We start from the raw sequence: 18306 nt of genomic DNA, 5'->3' as shown, positions 1-18306 counted from the left end.
GTGCTATCGATGCATATTCGATGATCGGTCACCTCATCACGATGACTGGTCACTCTATTCACCTCATCGCCGCAAGATGGCACTTCAGCAGAGTTTGATATTTGAATGAGTTGCATCATCACCAATCAACGCTATATATATATGATGTGATGATCGCACACGAACAATGAATTTAGGAACTTGGGATTTGACTATACTTCTAATATTCCGAAGCGCCATGATTGTGGCTCCCGCTAATTACATTTAGTGGCATGAAGCAAGCATACCACGGCCTTTCAAATACGCATGAGCCGGAGCACCTGTTGAGCGTAATTGAAGGGTTGTAGGTCACTGCTCGGTTGCACTTCGCAAGCTTCAGACAGAAAAAAACGCAGATAAGAAAGAAAATCAAAAACTGCATTTTAGTCAAGTTTTGAAATGGTTTGTTCGACTTTCTTAAAATCGCACAAACCACAATGGACCACTAAAACGTCTAACGAAGGCGTACATGTACGTCACGATAACAAAGGAAGAGCCCGGTGTGCAGAGAAATAACGGCTGACCTGGTGGATCACACTCAACACCTTTGTGCTGTCTCTGTCACCTTGGACTTGTGGATTTGTCACGACCTTTTCGAGCTCTCTGTAACGAGACGTAAATGACGTTAGATACAGCGTCCACGTTGTCTGACACTGCACGCGTCATACGTGAAGAATAAACTGACCACAGCTTCATGCAAAACACAGTGAAAACGAGAGAATAAGTACTTTTCTGCTGTCTTCATTTCTCATCGTTCAAAGCGTTATTCGGTGCCGTTCTAATAACGTAGCTGCCAACCCAGCCCCGACCAGCTTCGCAACAAATACGAATGACTCCCCACTATTGAAATACCAGTCTGCTAGCTCAAGAACTCCGGTCGCAGACAGCTGAAGTAATCAAATAGGCTAAATGCACTTCAAAACCTAATGTCCAGGGGCTAAAGTCTGCTAGCTCAAGAACGCCGGTCGCAGACAGCTGAAGTAATCAAATTGGCTAAATTCACTTTAAAACCTAATGTCCAGCGGTCACAAGGAATCTGTGAAATAAAGGTTTCTGATTACTAGATACTACAAACACGATATATATCCTTCCTTGTGCATTGTTCCGGGTAATGCTAGAGATGACCATACCGTGCAAGACAATGTAATGCTTATCAGGTCTCACCTAGTTACTGTCTGCGTGTAAGCAAACATAACGACAGATTCTATCTAGTCCAAATAATTACCGGTATACACTGGCGCACGAATAATCGTGATCACGAGTTTCGATACGCGCTAATTCAGAAATATTATGCTCGCTGGCGCTCCGTTAAAGTACATGCATACGCCGAAGACCAGCGTTGATGGGTGTTTTGCGCCACTCACGTGGCGCTGCACCATCTGAGGCGAACTAGAGGGAGGAACCTCGCGAGGTATTCCTTCCTCGTGGCCATGTCAGCAGAGGTCCACTTAAGAAGGGCGTTAAATGCGTCCATCTCACTCGGTACGTGCATCCGGTTATCCTCCAGGATAGCGCGCATCTCCTCCGGTGTAAGGGCCTCGAACTGGGTACTGTTCTTCCACACCTGCATCAATGGTGGACATATCTGGATAGGTTACTTAGAGATATACTCATATTTTGTCCGTGACACAATCAACTGCAGCGCTAGAGGCAATTGATGATGTGTTTGACTGACAGTGTCTAACATGGAAGTGTCATACTGTTGAAACGAAAGATCACACACGTGAGCCAGCTAACGCCTCTATTGCCAACTTGATGTACCGTCACCATAAGAAGAAATGCGCAGAATCCGTGTATTTCGGCACAGTGGACTTCTGATATAACTTGACGAACTGTGCTTTCAACCGGCGCCACCGTATATACCTTTAGGATCTTGCTCTGGATGAACCTATCACACTGCGTGCGATGTAGTTTACCAGTCATGCCTGACACTTGGAAAATACATGTGGTGCAATATTGACAGCCAGAAAACGATTGTAGTGCTATTGTAGCAGCTGAGTACCTCAGCCACTAGACCACCGTGGCGGGGCTTTCTGCAATCGTCAGTTTCGCTCATATTACCATGGTTCATTCCATAAAACATTTCCTCGCCTTCAATCGGAGCGTCTCCCTGCGGCTGTCTCCATCTGCTCCCAATTTAAATTTATAAATGCACTTCCCATATGAAACCAAGAATTATCGCTTTTTCTTTCTCAGTGGTAGTCATTGTGACTGTAGTAAAGCTGGTACAGTGGCAAACTTGCGCAAACCGACGACCAATACAGAAGACCCAAGCGCCACTGCCTTAAACGCGTTCTGTTTTGAGACTGCATATTTCTGTTCGTGTTGCATCTGCAGAAAGTCGCTTGCCTGCAAGCCGAGCGGTACGATGACTCTGCTCCTTTTTACGTGATTCGCCGTAGCGGCACGCTAAGGCAACAATCAGAGCGGAGCACCGCAGAAATGTTAGGAATATTCGGCGTTTGTCTATTATTTGGGACATTAAACATGTCATGACTAAGAGTCATGGTACGAAAGTAGAAAGAAGACCGCGAGGCACATGCGTTCCAAATGGCGCGAGCGTGCGCACCGTAACGTGATGTTCGAGGCACGTGACCCAAGCTGGGATCGGTATGGAAGCAGCGACGAGTGGGAATTGTCGACGTAGACTTGCAAAAGGAGGGTTGTCCCACCAGCCAGCGCACTGGTGACGGACCCGGCAAGACTTAAAACCGGTAGTGTGTGACGCGGGCGTCCCAAGAGGTGGCCAGAGAGACCTCAACCTCATTCGATTGAGGCTGCTCCGGATGTAGCAACCGCGCACAGGAATCACAGACGTTGTGACACAAACCCTCTTCGACGCAAGCCACCGACTGACAGAATGACAGAAAAACTTTATTACCAAGTTTGTTTGGACCTACCGGGGTCCTTGAACCTCCGCGCAATCCCGCACTACGTCTACAGGGTCATGCCTCTCGTCGCAATGACATCGGCTGCCCTAGTCACCACAGCAAGCTGCAACGCCGGGTCCCCAGACGAGAGCAGGACCTCCCAGTCCCTCTAACTTGAAATGGCAGGCTGTCCCGGGGGGGGGGGGGGGAATCAGCAGGGTAGCCGAATAGGATGTGGGAAGGAGTGGCGTGAGGTTCACCGCACAGGGAAAATTCTGGGGAAGTGCCACAGTAGGGGGGCAGCAGCTAAGGGGAAGAAAGAGTGCGAGTTTGGTGACCTATTCATAGAATTTTTGGGGTGTGTGTAAGAGAGGGATTTAGAGGAATGTAGATCCCACGGTTCAAACGGAGTACTTGAACCGTTGGATCTACTCTCCTTGACAGTCCCCCATGGACCCGCCACCTCGTAGCATTGGGTGTGACCGAACGCCGCTAGGCCTAACCTTGCAGGCATCATTACATCAGCAACGACATCACGCGACGACCACGAACAATGGCTTCAGCAACAGCGAGGTTCTTCGAAATCGTCCAAAGCATTGAAAGGGAGGCAACGTGACAGATCTCTGGTATTGATGAGCAGCGAATCGGGTGGGTCAAGTAAAGTTGGCGCGAATCGTTAACCAAAGCTTGCGTAACAAAAACGGTTCAGTTGGTGCAATTTGGTTGTTTTTTTACAGTTTAGTTTTTAGTTTGTTTTATAGAATTTATTTATATATTAGAGTGAGCTGTGTGTGTTGATTTGTGTTGTGCTGTTAAGCGTGTCTTGTCTCAGTTCGTATTAGAAAATGTGTGCACATGGAGTATACTTAGCAAGTATGAATATACTGTGCTCGATAAATTAATTTCTCCTGTCTTCGTATTTGTGGCTTCTGGTGTCCATGATCGTGTAAGTTATTACACTTCATATTTTCAAGTTGAAAGGAGGCACGAGATGTATTTTTGTACAGAGATAGCCATTGCTGATTCTTTCGAGAGAATTCGTCCATAAGCGGTGTTCGTTAAATGAATATGGGAAAGCACTGCGGCGTAAAGACATGTTTCAAAATGCGGCCAGCATATCTATGGAGAAACATGGCAGAGCGCGAACCATTCAGTAGGTAAATCTACAAAAGAACACAGCAGATATTTTAAATGCGAAGCATTTCTTAGGGAGCTTAGGCGACTTTGAGCATATCTATCTATCTATCTATCTATCTATCTATCTATCTATCTATCTATCTATCTATCTATCTATCTATCTATCTATCTATCTATCTATCTATCTATCTATCTATCTATCTATCTATCTATCTATCTATCTATCTATCTATCTATCTATCTATCTATCTATCTATCTATCTATCTATCTATCTATCTATCTATCTATCTATCTATCTATCTATCTATCTATCTATCTATCTATCTATCTATCTATCTATCTATCTATCTATCTATCTATCTATCTATCTATCTATCTATCTATCTATCTATCTATCTGTGTACTCCCGTGGCTGTTTCGTTAAGTTTCTGTACATCAAATTGGTATGGCGTGACAATAGTGTATGCTGAGCATAAGTGGCTGGTCACGGTGTGAAAATTATTACGTGCATGTCACGTACAGCACTGGCACAGTATGACAGCTTCAAACATGATCATCCTGACACGTGCGTCATGTAAGAACATGAAAACATACCACGCTTATAGCGTTCTCGCGGCCATTTCGTTAGCTCCACATATACTAAATTTGGTATCACGCAACGTGAATAGATGACGAAGGCAAACGACACATCCAAACATGAAAATCATGACATCGAAGGCATACGCGGCATCATTTACCTCCCCCTCATAAAGTTGTGCTGATTTTAAAGTGACATATCAACATTTTTTATTCCTGCTTCGCATATCGACGATTCCTACTGCACGTGGGATTTGTCAATTTTTTATTTGTTTTTCGGAGAACATATCTGTTTTTCGGAGAACAGGAGCCAGTAGCTAGAGGCGGCGGCTGCCTGTAGCCGATAGCTGGCCGATCAAGCGCCTCTTACAACAATGTATTAAATCAACCTTTCTGTATTGCCATCTCTCGCCCTTGATTCATCTATGTTTCGCGAATAGCCACTAGGGTATTCGAACAGAACTTTTTGTTGGGCTGGTTGGTCCATGTTTAGTGTAAGGAATAAGTCGCCAACGAGACGAACACAAAATGTGAGACAAACAAACGCCATGGCGTTCACCCATACTACTTGTTGTGTTCGTCTCGCTGACGCGTTATTGCTTCCGTTATCCCCTGAGAATCCACGAGCAGTGTTCGGACAAAAAAAAAAAAAAAACATCGCTGGAACCAAAGTTTCAACAAGAAGTTCTTATTGCATTTGCCAACGCATTTCTGTCGTGCTTACTATCACGGTATCAAGAATTTTAGGATGCAAAACTTTGTCATTTTTCTGTCTACTTTGAAGTTTCTACTTTCAACAAATAATAAGTGGTTGCGGGTAATTCAAGTCCATGCGCACGTACCTGATCGAAGTTTCGAAGCAGGTAGCGAAACGCTACATTGGCAAGGTGGTTGTAGCCGTGACTGGACACCAGGTGGTAATTGTCTATGCAGCTCTCCGGCTTGTTGTCACGCTTGAGGAAGTTCACGCAGTGATTGAGTAGGTGGCTTAGCTGCACCGTTCAAACCACACCAGATGAATACTTTGTGGTGTAGTGCATTTTAATGAGGAGTTTTTATATTCCGAAACTCAAATAATGGTTATGAAATTACGAGGCATTTCACGCAGTGGCAGATCGAATGAACTTTGATCGTCAAGTTTCTTTCGCATGCGCATGCATTTATGTACATGGCTGTTCTTCCAACCCCTTCAATGAAGATTTTGGTACGGCCTCAAGCTTGAACTTCATGAGTGGAACACAATAGCTATATATGTCTACGTTCTTATGACCTTCCGATTCGCCTGCCATGCTTGGCTACTCGGCAAGCAATTGAACCATGCTACTGAGACAGGAGCCTTCGTGCTGACTACAGTCGACGTTTGAAACTTTCCCATGGGATATACTGCAAGTAGAAGTGCCGATTTCTCAGCACACCGTATTGCATAAAGCGAGGTAACGAAGTGCCCACTTTGCTTCTGTAATGCAATACATGCACCACGTAATTGCACAATCTTTGTTGATGCTGTTGAGGACTATGATGAAAAAGAATTACATCTCGAACCTAGACTGACCTGTAGCATTTCGGCGAGATCAAGCACCTCTCCGATGTTGTGCTGTCCTACAAGTTCAAGGAGGGGAGTGTGGTAGGCGACGTCGATCAGTAGCCGTATCATGTCACTACCAAGGTCTTTGACCACAATTTGCATGAGTGGCAGCCACTTCTCTTCGGGACTCAGGCTTTCCTTTGCCAAAGCGAAGAGCGCGTAGCAGCCCGAATACCTGTGCGTGATGTCATCATTAGTGCTGCCACTAAACGCAGTCCCCCCCCCCCCACCCCCCAGCAGAAAAAAAAATGGACTAGGATTAGCCGGATCATGTTCTTGCCCAAAGCAAATTTCCTTTACCTGATTGGTTCTTACTGAACACTCAGATGCACTCGACGTGAGCGTCTTCCTGTTGTTCATCTTCTTCGAATTTCTGCAAAGCGTGCAGTGTCCATTTCGTCGGTGACTATTTCTCGCAAAACTCGTATCGGATTCTTTTTAAGGAGAAAAACTGATATGTCACCAGAGTCAGGGGTCGTTAAGTTATTCCGCGAGACTTGGCGATACCTCGAGAGGTTGGCGGCCGATGGGTTCAACCCTAATGATAAGAAAAGTAATAAATGGCGTCGAAAAGCTACTTGCGGAGTTGCCACTTGTGCTGATAATACACGTATCCGGGTTCCTTTTTTCATCGATTCGGTTGTAAACTTTCGCAGTCGCTTGTCATGTTTTTTAGGGTGGTGGAACAATTTGCGATTTTCCAGAAACGTAGCTGTTTTAATGATCAGCACTTCGTCGTGGATCCTAAAACAGCTTGTGTCGGCGATAGGGGAAATGTTAACTATGTGACTACAAACATCACGCTTGTGGTTCAACAAGTTATTGCAGTATTATGGCAACGACTTCACCAATGAAATTTCAAAGGGACCATATGCATGCGGAAATAAACCTGGTTTCTGTAGGGAACCAAAGTTAAAATTTGCGTAGCGATGACAACTCCGCGCCGGGTGCTGGCGACAAGCTCCGCGGAAATTGAGGATAGGCGCGGCAGAGGACGCAGGCAACTTAGTGCGTTTCGCCGAAGCGGGAGGGCGGGCGACGCGCGCAGAATGCGTTCTGTAGTCGGTGCGGAAAACTTCGGCGCCGTGCCGTCAGCTTGGCGCGCTGGAATAAGAATCTCGTTGTGCGAAGTTGCCTTCCCGTGATGGAACAAGCCAATCCATGGAAGCGCCAGCGAGGTCTGAGATATCGTTGTGTCGTGGACTGCCACAGCAGTGTAGACAGTACCAAGGGATGCTCTCCACGTGTAAAGCTGTATCCGCTCCCCGGAAAGTCATGTCGGGGAACCAAACACTGAGCCGCGTTCGCGGAAGATAAATCAAACATAAAACAAGAGACGGAAAAAAGTTATGGACCATCTTTCTGAAGGCAACCCTGATGGAACGCGAAGCAGCAGCGGTGCTCATGCCATTGACCTGGTTGAAATGGGCGTGGACGCGGGTGCTGGAAGAATGGTTTGAAGTGAAACTCGGTTTAGCGTTCACTCGAGTGAATATTTGTTTGAAACGCAAAAACACGGGAGGCGGGTTGGGTTTTCTGTAAGTCATCGCAAAAAGACTGTTCGCTCAATGCGCGCTCGAACATTGCTGGCGGTGGAGAGAGAGAAGCGAGAGAGATGACACGCGGTGAGCGGCGACAGGCATGGGAGAGAGTGACATCAACGCGTGCATTGCGAGAAATGCGTCATCTACTTGGCACCGCCCCAACATCTGTGTCCAGGGGAGCGTGGTGCGGATGGAGGTACAGCGTTACACAGGTTATTCAAAGAGCTGCTTCGCATCTAAACATGAGGCGAGCACTTGAAAGTGACGCACAGTCGTTAAGGCGGAACTTGCTGCCTCTCGGCGAAGTCGGCGTGTCGTGTTCCCGCGGCATGGAGGAAATGACTCTAAAAGTCTCGGAAAGTTTTGATGCCATGACCATACAAGTTCCGTTTTTATTTGTTTTTAGCACGCCGCAAACGTTCGTACATAACAGTAAACAGTACGTGGCTGCTATAGCTAGATACCACATTCAAGCAACAATTATAAGATTTAACGAAGCAAATCGATAGAGTACGCGGCTTCTTGTCGACACAATGAGACTTGCGTCGAGTCAAACGTCGTACATGGTATTGTCAGAAAGGACCTGAGAAATGCACTATCGCAGTGACACGGGCATCCTCATCCTCGTCTTCTATCATCTACTCCACAACAAAAACATGACTAACGAGCTTTTTTTACTTTTTTTGTTAGATTAGCTTTTCGGAAGTGCTTGTCCAGCTCGAGGCGTCATCCAATGGCGGATTCGGAGTGGCTCACGAACTCTGCGTCGGAGCACTGTGTTTTGGCGGAGGGTAACAGAAGGGAATCTACCACTGCAACACACGCGCTCCCACTATTGACGGTTTCAAAATTGCAAGCGTTGAGCACCAAAAAAAAAAAAAAAACTACTTCTGGTCACCTCATTTACCAGCTCGTAACGTCAAAACCGAAAGGGATTTTTCAAGTTTTTTCAAGGGTACGAAAGGTATCTTATTAGTTTTTCAGGTAAAAAGAACGTGCGTAATGTTCAAGGCAATCTCGTAGTTTTTATGTAGCTGAAAAAAACATTTGCTTGAATATATTTGAATAAATAATGGAAAGAAAGTGTAGGCAATCAGCGGGCTATTTTCTAACGCTCTTCTTGCCCAGCTATGCTGTTCTGGCAAATTGGTGGACGAAACTGGTAGTCGTCAAGGGTCTGTGTTTGTAAACAGTGAAATGGTCTATAGCAAATGCCAGGGTCAGAATGGAAAGTGATGCGCACGTCTCACTTTTTGCTTGAGTAGGCACGCTGAGCACAGCGTCGCTGCGTTAGCAAAACGTAAGCTCTGACGCGAGGCGAAACTTACGTGACCAGCGTCCGTTGGCGCGCCCAAAGTTCGCACCGTTTCAATGCACAGGGCGGGTCGAATCTGTTGATTTTTGTGGAGCAGTAAAAGTTGCTCTGTGGAGTAGATCTCACGACATAGCTGCTCCAGATCTGCCAATGGAACATACGACTACAGCCGCTACCATGCCTATGTCGGTAAAATGATAGTGATGTACCACAGCTGCATGCACCGAGAGAGCCGACAACGCCGAGTGCAACGATTGCGCTGTCCAAGAGACTGCTTAGGTCCTCTTGTGTTTCTGCCCAACTTACGAAAACGAGACGCTTCTCTTCCGTACTGATGGAAATCACGCAAGTGCTTTTATCATCATGAACATTGCGAGCATGGGGTTGTTCTTTACCTTAATGAGAAGCGATGGAAGTGATGCTGCATTTTTCTTAGGCACACCGGGCTGATTCTCCCGGTGATCAAACGCAAAACCGTTACGCTGGAAGCAATCGTGACTTCATTTTCTCCGCTATTCGCAACTCAAATGAAGATGAGAGGGTGCTGCGGAGTTGCAACATGGCGGATTCACGGAGGTCCCCGCGTCCGCTGTCTCTAACACAAATATTGATTTTTCTGCAGTGTGATTGCAGTTCGTACTGTTGTTGTTGAAGGCGGGCGAATCGTTGACGCTGAGCATCTTATTTTAGTCGGCACAAGTGGTCCTGCAAGCTCCAGCGGCGTTCTTGAAGTGGTCGCGTTGTGTGCACATGGCTAAAGAGAGCCTACGAGGCTCAGCCTTGAATAAGCCGCTTGTTTCTTTAATCCTTATTCTCTCTCTCTTGTGACGTTCACCAATATGGCACTTTTTTGATTACCAATAGCGTGTTCTCCGATAGCTTTGAGTGTTGGGGTTAAACGTGCATTCATGCAATGGCAAACATGCATTGGAGCGAATGAGGACTACTCTGGAGAGAATATTGAAAAGTAAATGCGTACTTCACTAGTTCCGCATGTTTCCGCAGTAAAAAAATAAATTAAACAATTTTTCTGACTCTCTGTAGGAGTCCAACGGCATTTTTAATATAACGAAAACATTTAGAAGAATGGCAAACTCTATAAAATTTCTGCTTCTGTTGGGCTATTTCAAGAAGTCGAGCTGCATGTCCTGGCCTTTTTTTTTTTTGGGGGGGGGGGGTAATTATTTGCTTGTTAGCTCAGTAGCGTCAGACAACTCTGGTTGCTTGATGGTCAATCAAAGAATACGTGTTCGTCAGCGTACCAAAATAGGCAAAAACTCGGTGTGAAACGACGCCATCATTGACATTACGAGCCATCGAAATTAGTGACATCACCAGGATGTCTCCTGATGAAGAAGGCGCGACACCGTCACTTGGTTCCAGGTGTGCCGGAGGCAGTTGAGAATCACAAGACGTGGGTGGGGGCATGATTATTAGTGCAATATATGAGAAAACAAACCAGTTTGCTATCACGTTCTATCCATCTTTTTTTGAATGCATATCAGACGGGGTGACTTTTTAAGGCACAGGCTACAAGACAAAACGAATTGTACGCTCGCAGCTCACCTAGTTTGAGAGCAAACAGAAAGTAATCTGGAAAAAACAGAAGTAACACAAAGTGAATATGACACCAGAATGTACAAGGTTTTCAAAAGTTCCCAGACACTTAACCTATGTATTCTTAGGGCAGCGTGGGCTGGGAATTTTCGGACACCTCTGCACTTTTTAGGATGACACGGCGCATACACCAATCCACTATCGGAAAGATCACGCGGTGTCTTTCAATATCTGCGGCTTTCATTTTATGAAGACTAACTGTATTTCAGCCTACCCTTTTTGGCACCTGGTGCCACCTTCTGGGGAGGGAAACCTGAAGACGCTTTATAGGAACATTTTTAACCTGACGTTTCCGATAAATTAACCAATTAACCCACCCGTCCGTCTAATCTATCTATCTATCTATCTATCTATCTATCTATCTATCTATCTATCTATCTATCTATCTATCTATCTATCTATCTATCTATCTATCTATCTATCTATCTATCTATCTATCTATCTATCTATCTATCTATCTATCTATCTATCTATCTATCTATCTATCTATCTATCTATCTATCTATCTATCTATCTATCTATCTATCTATCTATCTATCTATCTATCTATCTATCTATCTATCTATCTATATTGTGATACCATAACAGCTGTAATATGCGCACACTCAGGCGCATCTCGCCTCTCTGGTTGGATATTTGATTGATTCGAACTAACATGCAGTTGCAGATACACTTTGGTGCAATACAAAGTTTCCCCCGGTGGGCTGTAACTGGAAATGATAGCAAGATGTGCGCATTACCGTAGGCGCGCACCTGACTGTCACTCTGAAATGCCATAATGCAAGTTAAGTGCAACCGCGACGAAGTTACTCAAGCTATTTTAATAACTATTTTTTTAGTTTCAGAAGCGATAAATCTGGAAAGGTTTACAATGAAAGATTCGCCTTAGTAGTGATAACCTAGCACTGATTATTACAATCACAGAGAGGGTTAAGTTGGACACTTCAGTGCTGTTCTCCCTGTCATGAGTAGCTTGTTCATGTCACCCTTCCGAGATGATGCCTTCAGTACTAAGCTTGTTTTAGAAAAGGTACTAATAAGCAGCCTAACCTGCTGTCAACTGATATGTGAAAAGCTAAATTTTACTAATACGCCTAATTTACACACAGAAATATAAAAGTACTTTGCTCATCTATTCTACAGCTGTATAAGAAACGTATAAGAAAATTTCTTTGAACGCGAACATTTCATTTCTGCCCACGCAAAGCATGCACGTATCGGAGCACATATATTGCTAAATACTATCTAAAATATTGAACTTCTAATGCCAGGGTATCTCGCAAAAGTTTGTTTTTAACCCAAACGCAGCGACTTTAATTCATGTACCTGAACGACAAGGCCAGCCTAGAACGCATGATAACGGAAATAGCCGACTGTAACCACATTAAAGGTATTTTGACAAATTGTATTTAAATGAGACCCACAGGCGTAGTTTTCTGATACTTTTCAGTAGAGTACACGCGCCCGTGAAAGTCATTAGTCGCGCAGTGCGCGAGAAGGAAGCGCGAGTGCGTCCTGTAAGTTTTTTCCTCAGCTGGGGACACACCATCCGCACTGCACGACGGTAGAAGTGACCCATATGGCGACGCACAGGGGACGGCGGAAGAGTTAAGGTGGAGGAGTAAATGACAGCTGATAAGTAGGTGTGTATTGAGAACACAGATCAAGAAAATTGCTGAGGCCAAAGCGAAATAAGGTTTTGTAAGAAAACTTTGTTTTTAGTTGCGCTAGTTTCGTTGCAGATGTATGAGACAAGTCCAAAATATTAATCGTTGATTGGTGGGGGGTGGCGGTGAGACGTGCTAAACCTAGACAAGAGAGAAAAACCAAACGACTGAACGGTATCGGTGTTATCTGGTTCACCTCTTTTGCGAACGTGTCTGCACACGTAATATGCGCACACGTAATATGCGCATTATTAGGAATTCGTACGACCAAGCTCAGTAAGCTCTCGTTATAAGCTATGCAAAGAGAATGAATTCGGCCAGCAAGAAAGGATGTGGGAGTTTTTGGCTCGGATGGAGAACCAAAAAAAAAAGCCGTGAGGCTTAGCCTTCTGTCGACCACGAAGTACCAAGAAGTAGATGGGCGCTGCTGCCTTCCCACCGCTCCCTTTCCTTCTAAATTAACGCATCTTGCTACTAAGAAAGGGATGTCTAAAGGACGTACTAAACGTTTTTGCTCAGGTTGCAACTGGCTATGCAGTGCATTTATGTAATGTTCGCACCTAATTTAAACGGTTCCCATGGCAAAGTGCTCCACGAGGACAACACCGATAGTGTGCGAGAAGGTCACCATGTTTACCTGGCAGCTACCACAAACCGATGCGCCCAGAATTCAGAGCCGTCACGAGCCAGGAAGACGAGGTCGCAAAACTCGCGGTTCTTCCGCTGTTTCCGCAATGCAGGCATGGACCTAGCAGCCGCTCCAGGCGCGAAGTCACGCCGCTCGCCAGTGTCCTTGAAGAGGTGAGCCGCCTCTGACCAGATTGTGGTGATGTCCCCGTTACCGGGATCGCCAGGTGCAGGGTTGTTGGCGGGGTTCATGGCTATGGCCGCGGTGCACATCACTTGGCTGCCAGGAAGGCTAGGTGGCCAGTGCAGGGTGATGGTCAAGGGCAAGCGCCGCCTTAGCCAGACCACACGCCTTCGCACCCTCCAATCGATTATACGTTCTAACGTAAGATGGCGCGAACACCCGCGAATGGTTGCGTAGATAATTATGATGATGATACTTGGATCATTGGCACCTACCCACTAATGAGTTTGTTTACAAGAGTCGGGAGGATCCTAGAGTATGAATTTCCAGCACGATATGGTTAAAGAGCTCGTTTCACAGAAATTTCGGTGCCGCGTGGGTGTCGTTGTTTCTGAGCGAAAAATTATCGCCTTGTCCATGACCGGAAATTGAAGAAAGATTCATAGAGAACAAATATTACAAATTTCCGGCTTCGAGCGACGATCGAACAAAGGCCGCCGGCGTGGCAACCAGGCGTTCTATCACAGGGCCACTAGATTTGCTGTTTTTTTGAAACTGCTTCGTGAACATTGGAGGGCCCTTAAGCTTCAACTTTAGCAGTATAAGGCGATAGTGATATACTGTACCTGGTGCGTACTTCAACTACGTAGTGCTCACTTTTTTTATACAATGGTAGTCTAAAGTTTCAATTGTGGATTACTACAAGGTAGCTGATAAAGTTTAAAGTGGCTTCAGTCAATACAACTTTTGCATATGGCTGCATTTTGTGTAATGAGTAGCATGCATTGAAGCACGAGCAATGAGGCGTATGAAATGTTTTCGAATTCAGTATGCACCCACTAGGTGGTGTTGCGCTTGCGAGTCTACACCGAACATGAATGCCTATGAAAAAGGCAATCTGTGTCAAGGCCAGCAATCGAGCCCGCCTGACGCGACCATCTCAACGACGTCATCAAGCGGCGGCGCCGGTCTGTCACGCAACGCACCGCGAGCTCCCTCAGCCCGGGAGCCGGTTGAAGTTATCGGCGCCTTCCAGTCTGGCGAGTCTTACGCAAAGCGTGGGAACGTCACTCGTCCTTGGCTGCAACCACTTGCAGCAATCGGCGCCTTTGAGTCTTGCGAGTCTTACGCAATGCGTGGCGACATCCCTCGTCCTTGGTGCAACCACGCACAGCGGCGGGCCCCGTTTGAGGATTCCGACATCACGGCCAGCAACGCTTCTGGTTGGACATTTAGTTACTCAAGGGATCCACGCGGTGCCTGTAAAAAAAGCCCTGCGGCACGTCACCAGCAGTAGACCTATGTGTCAGAGAAGAGAGCTCGGCTCTTCGAGTCTCTAAGCTGTTGGCCCCAGCGCCGAACTTGTAACACCTCTATTTCTTTGCTGTATATAAACTTTGCCTTAACTCACCATCATCTCGTCCGCTCGTCTATCAACTCTACGCAGTAGCAGTTGCAAGCTGTGTAACACACGCTACCAAACGGCTGGTGACTATGTCGGCGGAGTTCGGAGCAGTGGCACCTTCGGGACCGTGTTGGCTTCGCCGTCTTCATAATAGTGGTTACGCACAGTAACGAGTGTGCCTTTCGTGATAGGTGGCTGGCTTTAAACCACGAAGTCATTATCATAATCACCTGTTATGACGCCCCATGGCGATTTACGCTTGTGTCACGCAATATTGCTGCGATATTAAATGTTCTGATCTCAAGCCCGCATACCATTACCACTATCCCTCAGAGGAATTTATGTAACAGCTGCATGCATGTTACATTTGTGTATATTCTTTTATCGCTCTTTTATTTCTTCTCTACTGAAATCTCTCAGCCCTCTTCCCCACCCCCATACAGAGTAGCATACCAGCGATATATAGACGCCGGCAAAAATGTCTGTTTTTCCAACAGTATCTCCCACTGTTAATTAACAGGATTTATTCATAGTTCTGTGTTTCTGGAACATACGATAAAGGCCAAGACATTATAGATCTTGCTCATATGCTCTGGCCTTGCTCCGCGTTGCGCAGCGACAAGCAAAATACTGAAGAATGGTGGGACGGAACTTTGCGTAGTACTACATTAGAGGGACAATTATGGGGCAGTCCAATGGGTCCACAAAGCGGCTCAAAGGCTAGGTCTTTCGGTCCCAACGTGGGAGTGGCCTTTTGGACTTGGACACGACATATTGCACCTAATAGAGTTCTTTCATTCATCAATACATCCATCTTTTTCTCTCTTACCGGTGCTTATCTAGGGAGCGAAAACTGGGAGACTTGCAAAGTGGGTTCAGGTTAAATTAAGGAGGACGTCGCGAGTGAGGGACAAGAAGATGATAGGTGTAACCTAGCTTCTGAAACAGGAAGAAAGCAGAGTGGATCAGGCGACAAAGGGGTGTTAATATATCATCATAGAAATCAAAAAGAAGAAATGAACATGGGCTACAGGCAGGTAGCGCGTAGGCCTGATCACCGCTTGTCATTAAGGGAACTGACTTGATTCCAAGAGAAGGCAAACGCGTGCGAAGAGGAGAGAAAATTAGGTGGGCAGATGAGATTAAGAGGACTGCCAGCTGGGCATGTTCGTACAAGTTCATGATGAAACAAGTGCGGGTACCTACGAAGGCTTAGAAAGGACGCTTTGTCCAGTGTCCTTTCTAAGCCTTCGCACATTTTGGCGCTCATTTCATCGTGAAACTGAAAAAAAGAGCAGGTGTGACGGGGCAGCAGAAAACACAGGACCAGGTTATTTGGCGGAACATGGGAGAGGCCTTTGCCCTGCAGTGGGTGTGTTTGAGCTGTCGATGATGATTATGGTGCGAACTTAATAACTGTGCTTGCGATAGACATTAAATTATACTTTGAAGTGGCCAATCTTGCGTCGTTTCCGTACGATGCGGCTGCGGCATGAGCCGGGAACTGAAGGTGGCTAGCTGTTTAGAAGACATTGCGTACGAGGCTTGATAACCCTATTGAGATCTTTTGTTGAACGCCAAGCTCAAGCGTCCTCAGTTTTTGTTTTTTTAGTGCTCTAGTCTATTGGTGCGCAGTATACGTGGTAGGTTTCTTTTCGGTTTCCCTATTTCGGGGCTCACACCAACTACAAGTTCGTCGAAGACATCAGGCGCACGGCCATGGAGGCTAGCTTTATCGGTATGAACAGAAAATGCGACGGAAAGATAAAGAACAAAAAAAAACATTCGCGAAATTTGCACAAAGCTGCGCATGGTCCGAACAAGCAAAACTATCTGTGTCGCTTCTAGATTGTTGTTATTCCAGGTGATGCTAGGTTATTTCTACTCTGACTATCAGCGTGGGTAGGTTCGAGTCGAACCACAAAAAGTCAGAAACGTGACCCAGACGTCTGAACTCCACAGACAGAAACTCGCGGTGAAAGCAAGCATTCATGCCTCTCCTATAGGTGTGCGGGCTCATCATCGTTGGCGTACGCCTACCATCACATCGGCGTCTTCTCGCATCCACCGTCACCTCGTATTTTCTCGTAGTCCACACTTCGGGGTTTTCGGGTCACTGCCGTCACTTCGCAGGCACTTGTTGTTGGCAAGCTGTCGCCTGTCCTAGAGGACCATTATTCAGTAGTGAGATATACCCAATTTCTGAGACACAAATCCGTTTCTGAAGATGATAGTTTTTTTTTACTCGTCAGACACAGAAATGTTTTCTGAGTAGCTTTGCGTTAAGAAAATGCGAACATGCTGTATAAAGACGTAAAAGCCTTTGCCCTAAGTAGCCACTCCATCTCAGACAAACGCATGGGTCCTGGCCATCCGTTTTATCTGCTTTTTCGATGAAATTCTAGTCACTGTACTCACACAGAATACCGGCTATAAGTTGCACTGGTCTTCCAGAGATGAACCTGAAAGCTGGGCCACACAAGTAAGGGCTCCTAAGTTAGGTGGTTCGTTCATATGAAGCATAGTTTATGGGACTAAGCATAAATTACCAACTGAATATTTGTGAAGATACAACTAATGAAGTCCGGAGACACCCCACCCAGACGACCGACGTGCTGCAGTCGATAGCCTCCGTGATTGAAGAAATAGCCCCGCTAATCCACTCGGCAACGTTTAACAAAGACAAAGTCTATGACTCGTCCACCTCGTAACGCCAGTCTGTTGTGCGCGTCCATTAGTTCAGACTTATTTGCATCTGAGTCTGAGGAGAAAAGGCTGTGAAAATGTAAAGTTACATCCGACTACAGTTATTCTTGTATTGTACATTCCACCGAAAACTGAAAGTTTCTCTAAGTGTGGTAGGACATCGCCCTGAAATTGTCCAGAAGGGGCTTCAGAAGAAAGAATGTTCGAAATGGATCATTCTGTGCTACCATGCATAAAGCCTCATTTCCTCACCCTAGTTTTTGTTGGTGCCCTTATTGCAACAATATCTTGATTTCATACTAAAGAACCGCGTTAAAATGAACTAAAAATCTGCATGCATGCCGTCGTTGGAAGCTTACTAGAAGATAGCCGCCATTCGGGGAATGCTTCCCACCAGGGGCGTAGGCAGAAATCTTTCCGATGGGAGGGGGTCGGGGCACAACCTTGGTCTGAAGTGGCGGCTGGGCTGGCAGATGCGGTTAAGCGTTATGTTGTACCTTGTATGTCAGAGCTAAAGAAGAGTTTCGGAGTGGAGGGCACGGCCCCTGTGTGTCACCACCAGGCTAACGCCACTGCTTCACACTTCCACTTCCACGGCACATTGTCATATGTATACTCGAAGTGACTCCCGCACTCTTAAAAAAATGGAGTTACGTTCTCTCCATTTACGAAGGAACGGCGATGTCCTCATTGTTCGTCTATAAGTAGAGAAACGTTGCTCCCTTTGCCACGGAGAAACATGATCCTCCCTATGAAAATCAACATGGCTGCCCCGAGGTGAAGCGAGTACGCTTAGCAAATGCTACGATTCTCGACTGATAATGAGTACACGGCACAAAAAGTTACCAAAAAACGGTCCCGCTGAGCTTGATATCGAACGAAATGGTTATAAAAACAAGCAGATGAACCTGTGGCGATGAAAGCATCGCGAAAGAGAACGACAGAGCAAGCAGGTGTTGTTCGGTCAGCGAGGTGACGTTCACTCTGAAAGACTCGGATACTGCAGAGTCCTCCCCTGAAAAGTGCATGCTAGGCTTGCTGTATATATTTCTCG

At 46.0% G+C, this 18306-nt stretch overlaps 1 protein-coding gene across 1 annotated transcript in view; it reads right to left on the bottom strand.

Annotated features, from left to right (window-relative positions):
• The window catches only part of LOC119184936 (kelch-like protein 10), a 33527-nt gene extending 20199 nt beyond the window's left edge, over positions 1 to 13328 (bottom strand). The window contains exons 1-5 of the mRNA XM_075884048.1: positions 12968 to 13328; positions 6155 to 6362; positions 5445 to 5594; positions 1383 to 1582; positions 543 to 621 (exon numbers count right to left, since the gene is read on the bottom strand). Coding sequence (XP_075740163.1) covers positions 543 to 621; positions 1383 to 1582; positions 5445 to 5594; positions 6155 to 6362; positions 12968 to 13230 — 900 coding nt within the window. The 5' untranslated portion in view covers positions 13231 to 13328. The remainder of the gene's footprint in view (positions 1 to 542; positions 622 to 1382; positions 1583 to 5444; positions 5595 to 6154; positions 6363 to 12967) is intronic.
• Positions 13329 to 18306: the final 4978 nt, after the last annotated feature.

This window comes from Rhipicephalus microplus, unplaced genomic scaffold (genome assembly GCF_043290135.1).
Source record: "Rhipicephalus microplus isolate Deutch F79 unplaced genomic scaffold, USDA_Rmic scaffold_23, whole genome shotgun sequence".
In the NCBI taxonomy this organism is placed as follows: domain Eukaryota; kingdom Metazoa; phylum Arthropoda; class Arachnida; order Ixodida; family Ixodidae; genus Rhipicephalus; species Rhipicephalus microplus.
This window is presented reverse-complemented; position numbering and strand designations above follow the sequence as displayed.